This window comes from Chiloscyllium plagiosum, unplaced genomic scaffold (genome assembly GCF_037043375.1).
Source record: "Chiloscyllium plagiosum isolate Xiang-an unplaced genomic scaffold, Cpla_swu_hap1 HiC_scaffold_13, whole genome shotgun sequence".
Lineage (NCBI taxonomy): Eukaryota > Metazoa > Chordata > Chondrichthyes > Orectolobiformes > Hemiscylliidae > Chiloscyllium > Chiloscyllium plagiosum.
The window spans coordinates 38705785-38718101 of record NW_028270151.1 but is presented as its reverse complement, the minus strand read 5'-3'; the positions used below and the strand labels follow the sequence as shown (position 1 = coordinate 38718101).

Below are 12317 nucleotides of genomic sequence, written 5' to 3'. Positions count from 1 at the left end.
TCTCATATAGGGCAAATTCTTCTCAAGTTCAACAGCCTTTAGTTTTATGCCAAGTATCCCTGATTACCGTGTCATGTGTTAATCCCCTCTTACGCTTTGCTTTCGTAGATTTTTTTCAAGTAATTGAGTCTCAGAAGGAACAGTGCTAAGTATTTTTTTTAAAATGGAAAGCAGTGCAGCTGATTGATGTAGACAGCATTAAAAAGAAGTTTCTAGGTAACAAAAAAAAGTTCCGGTCTGGCAGCTTCGTGCCAAGATATCAATCAAATCTACCACAGGCAGATCATTCGCTTCCTCCTCTAATGTAATTTGAAAAATTTGAGGACACAACATGATGGTTGCATGTTGGTGTTACAAAAAATATCAATGTCTCAGTCATTGCAGTTATTTGTGATATTAAGATGAAATTTCAGTGTATTGAGCAAATGTTTTGTAGTTCAAGTCTGTTCCATGTCACTGTAGCTCCCGGCAGTGAGTTTTTTTTTTGTTTTGTTTTAAACAATTTTTTTTCAAATTGGCAATATGTCAAAGGAAATACTGAGAGTATAGTGAAACCTGTGAAGTTGTTAATTTGGTTGACTCCCTGTATTTAACCTGCCATCAGAGTTGGATGCCCTGTTGTTCAAGCATGTGGAATTCAAGCATTCACTCTATCACATGCACCAAGCCTGATTTATTGAAAACATCAATGGTCACGTGACGGAGTTTCATGAGTCCGGGTGTAGGTAGAGATGTTTAACCTCTTCAGTAATTCTTTAAGAACTTCCCTAAAGTACTGGAGGACCAGAATCGCAAATGTGAGTCTAAGGTTACATATTACCAGGCAACAGTGATCCTTGGAGTCTTATACAATTAACAGCAGATACCTTAAAATCCTGGAGAAACACCACATGTGCCTTTCTAACTCCCTTCAAATTTCATGTCAAGCAAACATGCCTATTTTCCTATATAAGGAGCAGGGTATTGTGTTGGATAAAAACTGGTTGGGAGACAAGAAACAGGAGAAAAAACAGATCTCTTTCTGAATGGCAGGCAGTAATTAGTGGGGCACTACAATAATCAGTGCTAGGACACAAGCTATTCACAATGTATTTTCATGATTTGGATGATGAACTAAATGTAATATCTCCAAACTTGCAGATGACACAAGGTTGGTGGGAGGATGAGCTGTGTGGAGGATATAGGGATGCTTCGGTGTGATTTGGACAAATTGAATGAGTAGACAAATGCTTGACAGTTGCAGTATAATATACAACATAAATGTGAGGTTATCCAAATTAATAGATTATTACCTGATTGCACATTTCCCTCTTTCAATTTATAGCCAATGAGATCTGGATGTCTTCATACAGTAGTTTGCTTTGGGTATGTAGGTGCAGCAGGCAGTAAGAAAGGCAAACAGTATGTTGCCCTTCATAGCAAGAGGATCAGAGTACTGTAGCAGGGATGACTTGCTGCAATTTCTAGGATCTTGGTGAGACCACACCTCTAATACTGGGTGCAGTTTTCATCTCCTGAGGAAGGATGTTCTTGCTATAGAGGGAGTGCACTGAAGGTTTACCAAATTGATTCCTGGGATGGTAGGACTGACATATACAGAGAGGCAGAATTGGTTCAGATTATATTCACTGGAGTTGAGAATTGGAGTATCATAGGAACCTATGAAATTCTAAAAGGACTAGACAGGGTAGATGAAAAAATGATGATCCTGATGTAGGAGTCCAGAACTGGGGTCACAGTCTAAGGACAGAGAATATACCAGAAAACAGATAATGAGGAATTTCTTCACGGAGGCAGTGGTGAACTGTGGATGTTGCTATCACAGAAAACAGTCAAGGGCAAAATATTGTATGATTTCAAGAAAGCTTGATATAGTGCTTGGGGCTAAAGGGATCAAAGAATATGGGGGAAAAGCAGGAACAGGATGAACTCAGATTTCTCCAGTTTCCTCATTTCCCCTCCCCCCATCTTGTCTCAGTCAAATCCCTCGAACTCAGCACCGCCTTCCTAACCTGCAATCTTCTTCCTGACCTCTCCACCCCCACCCCACTCCGGCCTTTCACCCTCACCTTGACCTCCCTCCACCTATCGCATTTCCAAAGCCCCTCCCCCAAGTCCCTCCTCCCTACCTTTTATCTTAGCCTGCTGGACACACTTTCCTCATTCCTGAAGAAGGGCTTATGCCCGAAACGTCAATTCTCCTGTTCCTTGGATGCTGCCTGACCTGCTGCGCTTTTCCAGCAACACATTTTCAGGCCAAATTTATAATGCCCTGGTGAAGCTCTTTGGACCATTTCAACACTTTACATAGCACCTTTAAATATAATTTGCTGCTTCATCTATTTTTTGGAAGAGAGATTGTCAATGTTAAGCATGTTGTTATGGACCAGATCAAATCCCCTCAAAACATATCAACGATATAGCCTAGACCCCAATTTTTACTGAAAGCTAAGTGTGATTTAATCAGTCAAGCTACTAGGCTTTGAGCAAAACACACTTTATTCTTACATCACAGTTTAATACAAAACAAAAAAAGGCATAACTCACTCCATTGAAATACTTAAAAATGCATATTTTGACTACTATTCATCAACTGTTCCAATATAGCAGCATCCCAAAAAACAGACCGTTGGCAAAAGCAAATTCAATAAAACACATCTCCCTCACTTGCTATCTACTCCAGTCCAGGAGAAGGAAAACCCGACAGACTAAATCTAGCAGCTGAGAGAGAACTCCATTTTTTGCAGCAGCAGTGAGACAGCTGTCTCTGGCAGCTTCAAATCCAAAATCCCCAACTTCAACAACTGAAAGCAAAAACTAAAACTCTGGATCTGCGTGAGCCTGACTCCATCTACTCGTGCTTCTTTTGTCTACTTCAGAAAAAAACCTGACAACACAACCTTTCAAAAGAACCAGGACTGAACACTCCCTCTTAAAGGTACAATGTCACAATGTACCAATACGAATGGCTTGACCTAGCCATAATAATACTTTAATCCTGAGAAATGCTATATTGTTTAAATCAACAGTTCAACTGACTGCAGACCAGTTCCATGCTGCAGTAATCTGTCAGCAATCTCAGTCTTATGTTGAGAGAATCATGTGATTCTGAATATTTAAAATTACATTTGCTGAAGATTATGTACAGTAGCGCTCCGATATACGAACGACCCTGTTCACGAACAAATCAGTTTACGCACAGGATTGTACGTAAAAATTTGCTTCAATGTACGTATGAAATTCAAGGTATGAACGCAAAAAGCCGTGTGCGCCCATGTGGTTTCATTGTTCTGCTTTGCTACGCGCTTGTTGAACGCAAAAGCTCTTGGGCCCCCCGTGATCTCATTCAGTTCGTCTTTGGCGCGTGTGCTGTGAACAGCCGTCCAAGTATTCTTACACTATCCGAACAATGGGAAAAATTGATTCGGTTCGCGAAACGGGTCCCGGAACGGATTAAGTTCGTAAGTCGAGGTGCTACTGTATATCTCAAAGTACAACTTGTTTTTCCAGTGAAATTGAGTATGTTGACAGAAAATGCACCTCTCATTCCATTCTACGTGAACAATAAATATTGGACATACTTTAAAATTCATATGCGTGGTTTTAAACAAATCTTCAATATTCTTTTGTATTAAAATACAGAAGATCATAAGAAATAGTAGCAGAAGTAGGCCATTCAGCCCACTGAGTCTGCTCCCACCATTCCAGTAAGATTGTGGCTAATATTGCTATGGCTTTAACACCTGCTTATCCCCCATAACCTTTGAATGACTCCCTAGTGGATCAAAAATCTGCTTAAATCCATTTTTGAACACATTCAATCACCAGACTCCTGACACCTGACTCTCTCTGGATGAGATTTCTAAGGGCTAATGACCCTCTGAGAAAATACTTTCCTCCTTATCTCCATATATATGGGAGATCCTTCATTTTGAAACTATTACACTCCACGTTCCTCTGAGTTATCGAGTGCTTCATGAAAGTAAATATCTTACAAGAACATAAGAAATAGGAACAGGAATAGGAACATTTGACCTCTTCCCAACCTGCATCACCATTCAATAGAATCACGGCTGATCTGACATTCCTCACATCCACTTTCCTGTAATTCTTAATCCCTTATAGATTTAGAATCTATTGTAGCGTAAATATATATAAGAACTCTGTTTCCACAACTCTCTGTGTCAGACTTCCAATCCTTTGAGGGAAGAAATTTCTCCTTGTCTCAGTTTTAAATTGGTGCCACTTTATTCTAAGACTATGCCCTCTCGACCTAACTCTCCCATGAGAGAAAACATCCTCTCACCATTTATCCTGTAAAGCCTCTTCAAAATCGTCTATATTTAAATGAGTCACCTCTCATTCTTTTAAACTCCAATGGGTAGAGTCAACATGCTCAAGCTTTCCTTGTGAACCAGCCCCTTTTTCTTGGGAAACAGTCTCGTGAACCTTCTCTGAACTGCTTTCGATGTAATTACATCCCAATATAGGTAAGGAGACCAGAACTATACTCAGTATTTTGGGTTCAGTCTAACGAATAATCTGTATAGGTGTTGTCTGACTTTTGTACTCATACGCTCCACCCACTTTGCAATAAAAGTCAATATCCTATTTGGCTTAGCAATTACTCATTGTACCTGAAAGCAACCTTTTTATGATGTACATACAATGACATGCTGATCCCTCTGCACTGCTTTCTCAACTCTCAGTATTTAAATATTCTGCTTTTCCATTCTTTCGGCCAAAGTAGAAAATCTCAGATTTTCTACTATTTACCAAAATGAGAGGGGGAGGGGGAAGAATGTGGGTGATGGGTGAAAGGGGTGCGTGAGAATGGGGGTGAAGGGCAAGAGGGGGCGGGGGAGAATGAGGGAGGGAGGAGATGGAGTAGGGGTAAGGTGAGGGAAGAGAGGCAGTGGGGGTGAGGGAAGAGAAGGTTTAGAGGAGAGTGGGGTGAAGGGAAGAGAGGGGGTTGGGAGAGAGTGGGGGTGAGGGGAAGGGAGAGAGTGGGGTTGAGGGGAAGGGAGAGAGTGGGGTTGAGGGGAAGGGAGAGAGTGGGGTTGAGGGGAAGGGAGAGAGTGGGGTTGAGGGGAAGGGAGAGAGTGGGGTTGAGGGGAAGGGAGAGAGTGGGGTTGAGGGGAAGGGAGAGAGTGGGGTTGAGGGGAAGGGGAGAGTGGGGTTGAGGGGAAGGGGAGAGTGGGGGTGAGGGGAAGGGGAGGGTGAGGGGGGAGTGAAGGGAAGGGGTGAGGGGGGAGTGAAGGGAAGGGGTGAGGGGGAGAGTGGGGGTGAGGGAAGAGAATGTTTGGAGGAGAGTGGGGTGAAGGGAAGAGAGGGGGTTGGGAGAGAGTGGGGGTGAGGGGAAGGGGAGAGTGGGGGTGAGGGGAAGGGGAGAGTGGGGGTGAGGGGAAGGGGAGAGTGGGTGTGGGGGGAGTGAGGGGAAGGGGAGAGTGGGTGTGGGGGGAGTGAGGGGAAGGGGAGAGTGGGTGTGGGGGGGAGTGAGGGGAAGGGGAGAGTGGTGGGGGGAGTGAGGGGAAGGGGAGAGTGGTGTGGGGGGGGGAGTGTGGGGTGAGGGGAAGGGGAGAGTGGGTGTGGGGGGAGTGAGGGGGGGGAGTGTGGGGTGGGGGGAGTGTGGGGTGAGGGGAAGGGGAGAGTGGGTGTGGGGGGAGTGAGGGGAAGGGGAGTGTGGGGGCAGGGGAGTGTGGGGTGAGGGGAAGGGGAGTGTGGGGTGAGGGGAAGGGGAGAGTGGGGTGACGGGAAGGGGAGAGTGGGGTGACGGGAAGGGGGGAGTGAGGGGAAGGGGAGAGTGGGTGTGGGGGGAGAGTGGGTTTGGGGGGGGAGTGAGGGGAAGGGGAGAGTGGGGTGAGGGGAAGGAGAGAGTGGGGTGAGGGGAAGGAGAGAGTGGGGTGAGGGGAAGGAGAGAGTGGGGTGAGGGGAAGGAGAGAGTGGGGTGAGGGGAAGGAGAGAGTGGGGTGAGGGGAAGGAGAGAGTGGGGTGAGGGGAAGGAGAGAGTGGGGTGAGGGGAAGGAGAGAGTGGGGTGAGGGGAAGGAGAGAGTGGGGTGAGGGGAAGGAGAGAGTGGGGTGAGGGGAAGGAGAGAGTGGGGTGAGGGGAAGGAGAGAGTGGGGTGAGGGGAAGGAGAGAGTGGGGTGAGGGGGGAGTGTGGGGTGAGGGTGAGGGGGGAGTGTGGGGTGAGGGAGAGGGGAAGAGGGTGAGGGTGGGGGGAAGGTGAGGGTGAGGGGAAGGGGAGAGTGGGTGTGGGGGTAGTGAGGGGAAGGGGAGAGTGGGTGTGGGGGGGGAGTGAGGGGAAGGGGAGAGTGGGTTTGGGGGGGAGTGAGGGGAAGGGGAGAGTGGGTTTGGGGGGGGGAGTGAGGGGAAGGGGAAAGTGGGTGTGGGGGGAAGGGGAGAGTGGGTGTGGGGGGGAAGGGGAGAGTGGGTGTGGGGGGGAAGGGGAGGGGAAGGGGAGAGTGAGTGTGGGGGGAGTGAGGGGAAGGGGAGAGTGGGGGGAGGGGAAGGGGAGAGTGGGGGGAGGGGAAGGGGAGAGTGGGGGGAGGGGAAGGGGAGAGTGGGTGTGGGAGGAAGGGGAGAGTGGGTGTGGGAGGAAGGGGAGAGTGGGTGTGGGGGGAAGGGGAGAGTGGGTGTGGGGGGAAGGGGAGAGTGGGTGTGGGGGGAAGGGGAGAGTGGGGGGAGGGGAAGGGGAGAGTGGGGGGAGGGGAAGGGGAGAGTGGGGGGAGGGGAAGGGGAGAGTGGGGGGAGGGGAAGGGGAGAGTGGGTGTGGGGGGAAGGGGAGAGTGGGTGTGGGAGGAAGGGGAGAGTGGGTGTGGGAGGAAGGGGAGAGTGGGTGTGGGGGGAAGGGGAGAGTGGGTGTGGGGGGAAGGGGAGAGTGGGTGTGGGGGGAAGGGGAGAGTGGGTGTGGGGGGGAAGGGGAGAGTGGGTGTGGGGGGGAAGGGGAGAGTGGGTGTGGGGGGGAAGGGGAGAGTGGGTGTGGGGGGGAAGGGGAGAGTGGGTGTGGGGGGGGAAGGGGAGAGTGGGTGTGGGGGGGAAGGGGAGAGTGGGTGTGGGGGGGGAAGGGGAGAGTGGGTGTGGGGGGGGAAGGGGAGAGTGGGTGTGGGGGGGAAGGGGAGATTGGGTGTGGGGGGGAAGGGGAGATTGGGTGTGGGGGGGAAGGGGAGAGTGGGTGTGGGGGGGAAGGGGAGAGTGGGTGTGGGGGGAAGGGGAGGGGAAGGGGAGAGTGAGTGTGGGGGGGGAGTGAGGGGAAGGGGAGAGTGGGGGGAGGGGAAGGGGAGAGTGGGGGGAGGGGAAGGGGAGAGTGGGGGGAGGGGAAGGGGAGAGTGGGGGGGGGAAGGGGAGAGTGGGGGGGGGAAGGGGAGAGTGGGGGGAGGGGGAGGGGAAGGGGAGAGTGGGTGTGGGGGGAAGGGGAGAGTGGGTGTGGGGGGGAAGGGGAGAGTGGGTGTGGGGGGGAAGGGGAGAGTGGGTGTGGGGGGGAAGGGGAGAGTGGGTGTGGGGGGGAAGGGGAGAGTGGGTGTGGGGGGGAAGGGGAGAGTGGGTGTGGGGGGGAAGGGGAGAGTGGGTGTGGGGGGGAAGGGGAGAGTGGGTGTGGGGGGGAAGGGGAGAGTGGGTGTGGGGGGGAAGGGGAAGGGGAAAGTGGGTGTGGGGGGGAAGGGGAAGGGGAGAGTGGGTGTGGGGGGGAAGGGGAAGGGGAGAGTGGGTGTGGGGGGGGGAAGGGGAAGGGGAGAGTGGGTGTGGGGGGAGTGAGGGGAAGGGGAGAGTGGGTGTGGGGGGAGTGAGGGGAAGGGGAGGGTGGTTTGGGGGGGAGTGAGGGGAAGGGGAGAGTGGTTGGGGGGGGGAGTGTGGGATGAGGGGAAGGGAAGAGTGGGTGTGGGGGGGAATGAGGGGAAGGGGAGTGTGGGGTGAGGGTGAGGGGAAGAGGAGTGTGCGGGGGAAGGGGAGAGTGGGTGTGGGGGGGAGGGGAAGGGGAGAGTGGGTGTGGGAGGGTGAGGGGAAGGGGAGAGTGGGTGTGGGGGGGGTGAGGGGAAGGGGAGAGTGGGTGTGGGGGGGGAGGGGAAGGGGAGAGTGGGTGTGGGAGGGTGAGGGGAAGGGGAGAGTGGGTGTGGGGGGGGGTGAGGGGAAGGGGAGAGTGGGTGTGGGGGGGAAGGGGAGAGTGGGTGTGGGGAGGAAGGGGAGAATGGGTGTGGAGGGGAAGGGGAGAGTGGGTGTGGGAGGGTGAGGGGAAGGGGAGAGTGGGTGTGGGAGGGTGAGGGGAAGGGGAGTGTGAGGGGAAGGGGAGAATTGGTGTGGGGGTGAAGGGAAGGGGAGAGTGAGTGAGGGGAAGGGGAGTGTGGGGTGAGGGGAAGGGGAGTGTGGGGTGAGGGGAAGGGGAGAGGAAGGGGGGTGAGGGGAAGGGGAGAGTGGGTGTGGGGGTCTGGCGGGTGCTGGGGAACCGGCGTTAGGACCTTGAACGCTTCTGTCCGAGAACCTCCAAACCTGATTGGCCAACCAGTTTCGGCCCCTTCCCGTAGTCAATGCTGATTGGTTATTTGGCAGCGGCTGCCGTACGGGTCGGCGAGAGGACTTAGAGCCGGATCAAGGGCAAAGACGAATTGTTTTTATTTTTAATCTATTTATTGATCAACGGAGGGTGCAGCGGCGCCGGTCGGTTCGAGTGCTCCCGCTCGAGGGACGGTTTAGTTCCCGTTAACAAATCTGATCGCGCAGCTCGCGGTGCCATCATGGCGGCGGCGGTGAGAGAGCGGGGTCTCCAGTGGGCCCGGAGAAGCTGCAGGCAGTGAGTGTTTTGGGGAGGGGGGTAGGGGAAGAGTTCGGGATTCATCTTGTTTCAGAACGGTTTGGGGTTGTAATTTCAGGTCATTATGGAGTAGTGGACAATCCACACGGCACATTCTGTGCTATCATTCCGCTGTTTTGAGGAAGAAATGAAAAGTTTTAACTGTGAGCTCCAAATAAACTCACCCCTAAACTCTAAGACCTTGGTCTCGGCTCCCTCTCCCTCTCCCTCTTTGAATAGATCCTTGACTTCCTGACCCATAGACTGCAATCAGTAAGAATAGGCGACAAACACCATAATCCTCCACACCACCATCCTGCAACACTGCATACTCAGCTCCCCTGCCCCCACTCTATTCCTTATATGCTCCAAATTTGCTGCCCTGTCACCACTATTGTCGGGATCTCAAATAATGACAAGACAGAATACAAGAAAGAGATTTAGTGCTTAGTGGCATGGTGTAAAGACAACAACCTCTCCATCAATGTCAGTAAAACGAAGGAGCTAGTCATTGACTTCAAGAAGGGAGTGGAGGGCATGCCTCTGTTTCCAAAGGTGGAGATGGTCAAGAGCATCAAGTTCCTGGGAGTGATGATTGCCAACAATCAGTCCTGGTGCACCCATGTCAATGCAATGGTTAAGAAAGCACAATAACGTCTTTACTTCCTCAGGATGCTAAGGAAATTCAGCACGTCCCCAAGGACTCTGAACAAATTTTTATCGAGGTACCATAGAAAGCATTCAACCGGATGTATCATTGCATGGTTTGACAATTGCTCTTCCCAAGACCACAAGAAACTACAGACAGTTGTGAACGTGGCCCAGTCCAGTACGCAAACCATCTTTCCATCTTTTTACTTCATGTATACTTCCCGCTACCATGGAAAGCAACCAACATAATCAAACACCCATCCCACCCCAGTTATAGAACATAGAACAATACAGTGCAGAACAGGCCGTTCGGCCCTCGATGTCGCACCGAAATGTAAATTAATATAAGCTCATCCCCCTCCACTCTTCCATCATCATCCATGTGCTTATCCAAGGATTGTTTAAATCTCCCTAATGTAACTGAGTTAACTACATTGGCAGGGAGGGCATTCCACACGCTTACCACTCTGAGTACAGAACCTGCCTCTGATATCTGTCTTAAATCTATCACCCCTCAATTTGTAGTTATGCCCCCTTGTACAAGCTGCTATCATCATCCTAGGAAAAAGATTTTCACTATCTACCCTATCTAATCTTCTGATTATCTTGTATATCTCTATCAAGTCCCCTCTTAGCCTTCTTCTTTCCAATGAGAGCAGACCCAAGTCTTTCAGTCTTTCCTTGTAAGACCTTCCCTCCAGTCCAGGCAACATCCTGGTAAATCTCCGCTTCACTTTTTTCAATGCTTCCACATCCTTCCTGTAATGGGGCGACCAGAATGTACACAATATTCCAAGTGAGTGCACATTAGCATTTTGTATAGTTGCAGCATGATATTACAGCTCCGGAACTCAATCCCTCTGCCAATAAAACCTAACACAACGTATGCCTTCTCAACAGCACTATCAACTTGGGTGGCAACTTTAAGGGATCTACACACATGGACTCCAAGATCCCTCTGCACGTCGACACTTCCAATAATTTTTCCATTGACCCAGTATTCTGCCTTCCTGTTATTCTTCCCAAAGTGAATCACCTCACATTTAGCTCAATTGAACTCCATTTGCCACTTCTCAGCCCACTTCTGCAGTTTATCCAAGTCTCCCTGCAACCTGCAACATTCTGGATGTAGGTTTGCTTACCGAGCTGGAAGGTTCACTTTCAGGCATTTAATCACCAAACTAGGTTACACCACAGGAAATGACATCACTAACCCAAAGAAACACAAATAGAAAGCAGGAATCATCAGCAGTGCTTCGTCCGGAGGCTCACTGAAGATGTTACCTAGTATGGTGACAAAACATCTGAAAACCTTACAGTTCAGCAAACAAACCAACATCCAGAACCTCAACCTGAGCTACAAATCTTCTCAAAACTCTCTAACCTGCGACATTCTTCCACACTGTCCATTACTCCACCAATTTTAGTGTCATCTGCAAACTTTCTAACCCATCCACCTATTATAAAAATGACAACACCAGTGGTCCCACTTGTGGGACACCACTTGTAACCGGACTGCAGGCTGAATATTTTCCATCAACTACCACTCGCTGCCTTCTTTCAGAAAGTCAGTTTCTAATCCATACTGCTAAATCACCCTCACTCCCATGCCTCTGCACTTTCTCCAACAGTCTACCAAGTGGAACAATATCAAAAGCTTTACTGAAGTCCATGTTCACCATGTCAACTGCCCTACCCTCATCCACATGCTTGGTTACCTTCTCAAAAAACTCAATGAGGTTTGTGAGACATGACCTGCCCTTGACGAAACCATGTTGACTATCTGAAATCAAATTGTTGCTTGCAAGATAATAATAAATCCTATCTTTTATCATCCTTTCCAAAACCTTTCCTACAACAGAAGTAAGGCTCACTGGCCCATAATTACCTGGGTCATCTCTAGTGCCCTTCTTGAAAGAGGGCACAACATTTGCAATCCTCCAGTCCTCTGGTACGAAACCTGTAGACAATGATGACTCAAAGATCAAAGCCAAAGGCTCCGCCATCTCCTCCCTAGCTTTCAGAGAATCCTAGGATAAATCCCATCCGGCCCAGGGAACTTGTTTACTTTCACTCCTTCTAGAATTGATAACACTTGTTCGTAACTAACCTCGATCCTTTCTAGTCTAATATCTCTTATCTCGTTCTTCTGCCGGGCAGAAGATATAAAAGTTTGTATAGACATGCAAATAGATTCAAGAATAGCTTCTTCCCTACTGTTATTAGACTTCTGAATGGACCTCTCAAATGTTAAATTTAATGTTGATCTTGCTGTCTGTGCATCTTTTGTATTCTTTGCTCTGTTCTATTACCCCAATATGCTTTGTATGGTATAATCTTCTGGACTGAACACAAAACAAATGTTTTTACTATACCTCGATACATGTGACAATAATGAATCAAATCAAATCCAATTGAATCAAAAGACTGTTGACTGTGATACTTCAGCCATTGGAACACTGTTTTCCAAGAGTACATTAGAATAAAAATTTGTCTTCCACCTGTTGCAGTTGTGCTGTTATCTTCCAAGCAAAATTCCAGATTAAAGCTGATGCATCCATTTAATAGAACAGTGAGAATCTTTGTTTGATAACTAATCATAACTTCAGCACTTCCAACAGTCTGGAACTTTTTAAGTACTCTTCTGAAATGTTAGCTTAGGCTGGCTCAAACTTTGCAGTGGCAATGATGAAGCTATCTGCATTTGATGTAATTATTCCATTGGGACAGTTAGCAGCATTTGGAATTCAGAATAATATGTTCAGCATAATGTGAACGTCTAGAAATTGTGGTAAATGATCCTATGCTTCTCCAAAGGATGAGTTGTGGAAGCATCTCTGGTTCCAAACAATGAGTAATTCAGAATTGAACTTCCACACATGCAC

General features: G+C 49.3%; 1 protein-coding gene across 1 annotated transcript in view; it reads left to right on the top strand.

Moving 5' to 3' along the window:
• The first annotated feature begins 8551 nt into the window (after positions 1 to 8551).
• Positions 8552 to 12317, top strand: part of mccc1 (methylcrotonyl-CoA carboxylase subunit) — an 81743-nt gene continuing 77977 nt past the window's right edge. Inside the window, exon 1 of the mRNA XM_043702345.2 lies at positions 8552 to 8781. Coding sequence (XP_043558280.1) covers positions 8726 to 8781 — 56 coding nt within the window. The 5' untranslated portion in view covers positions 8552 to 8725. The remainder of the gene's footprint in view (positions 8782 to 12317) is intronic.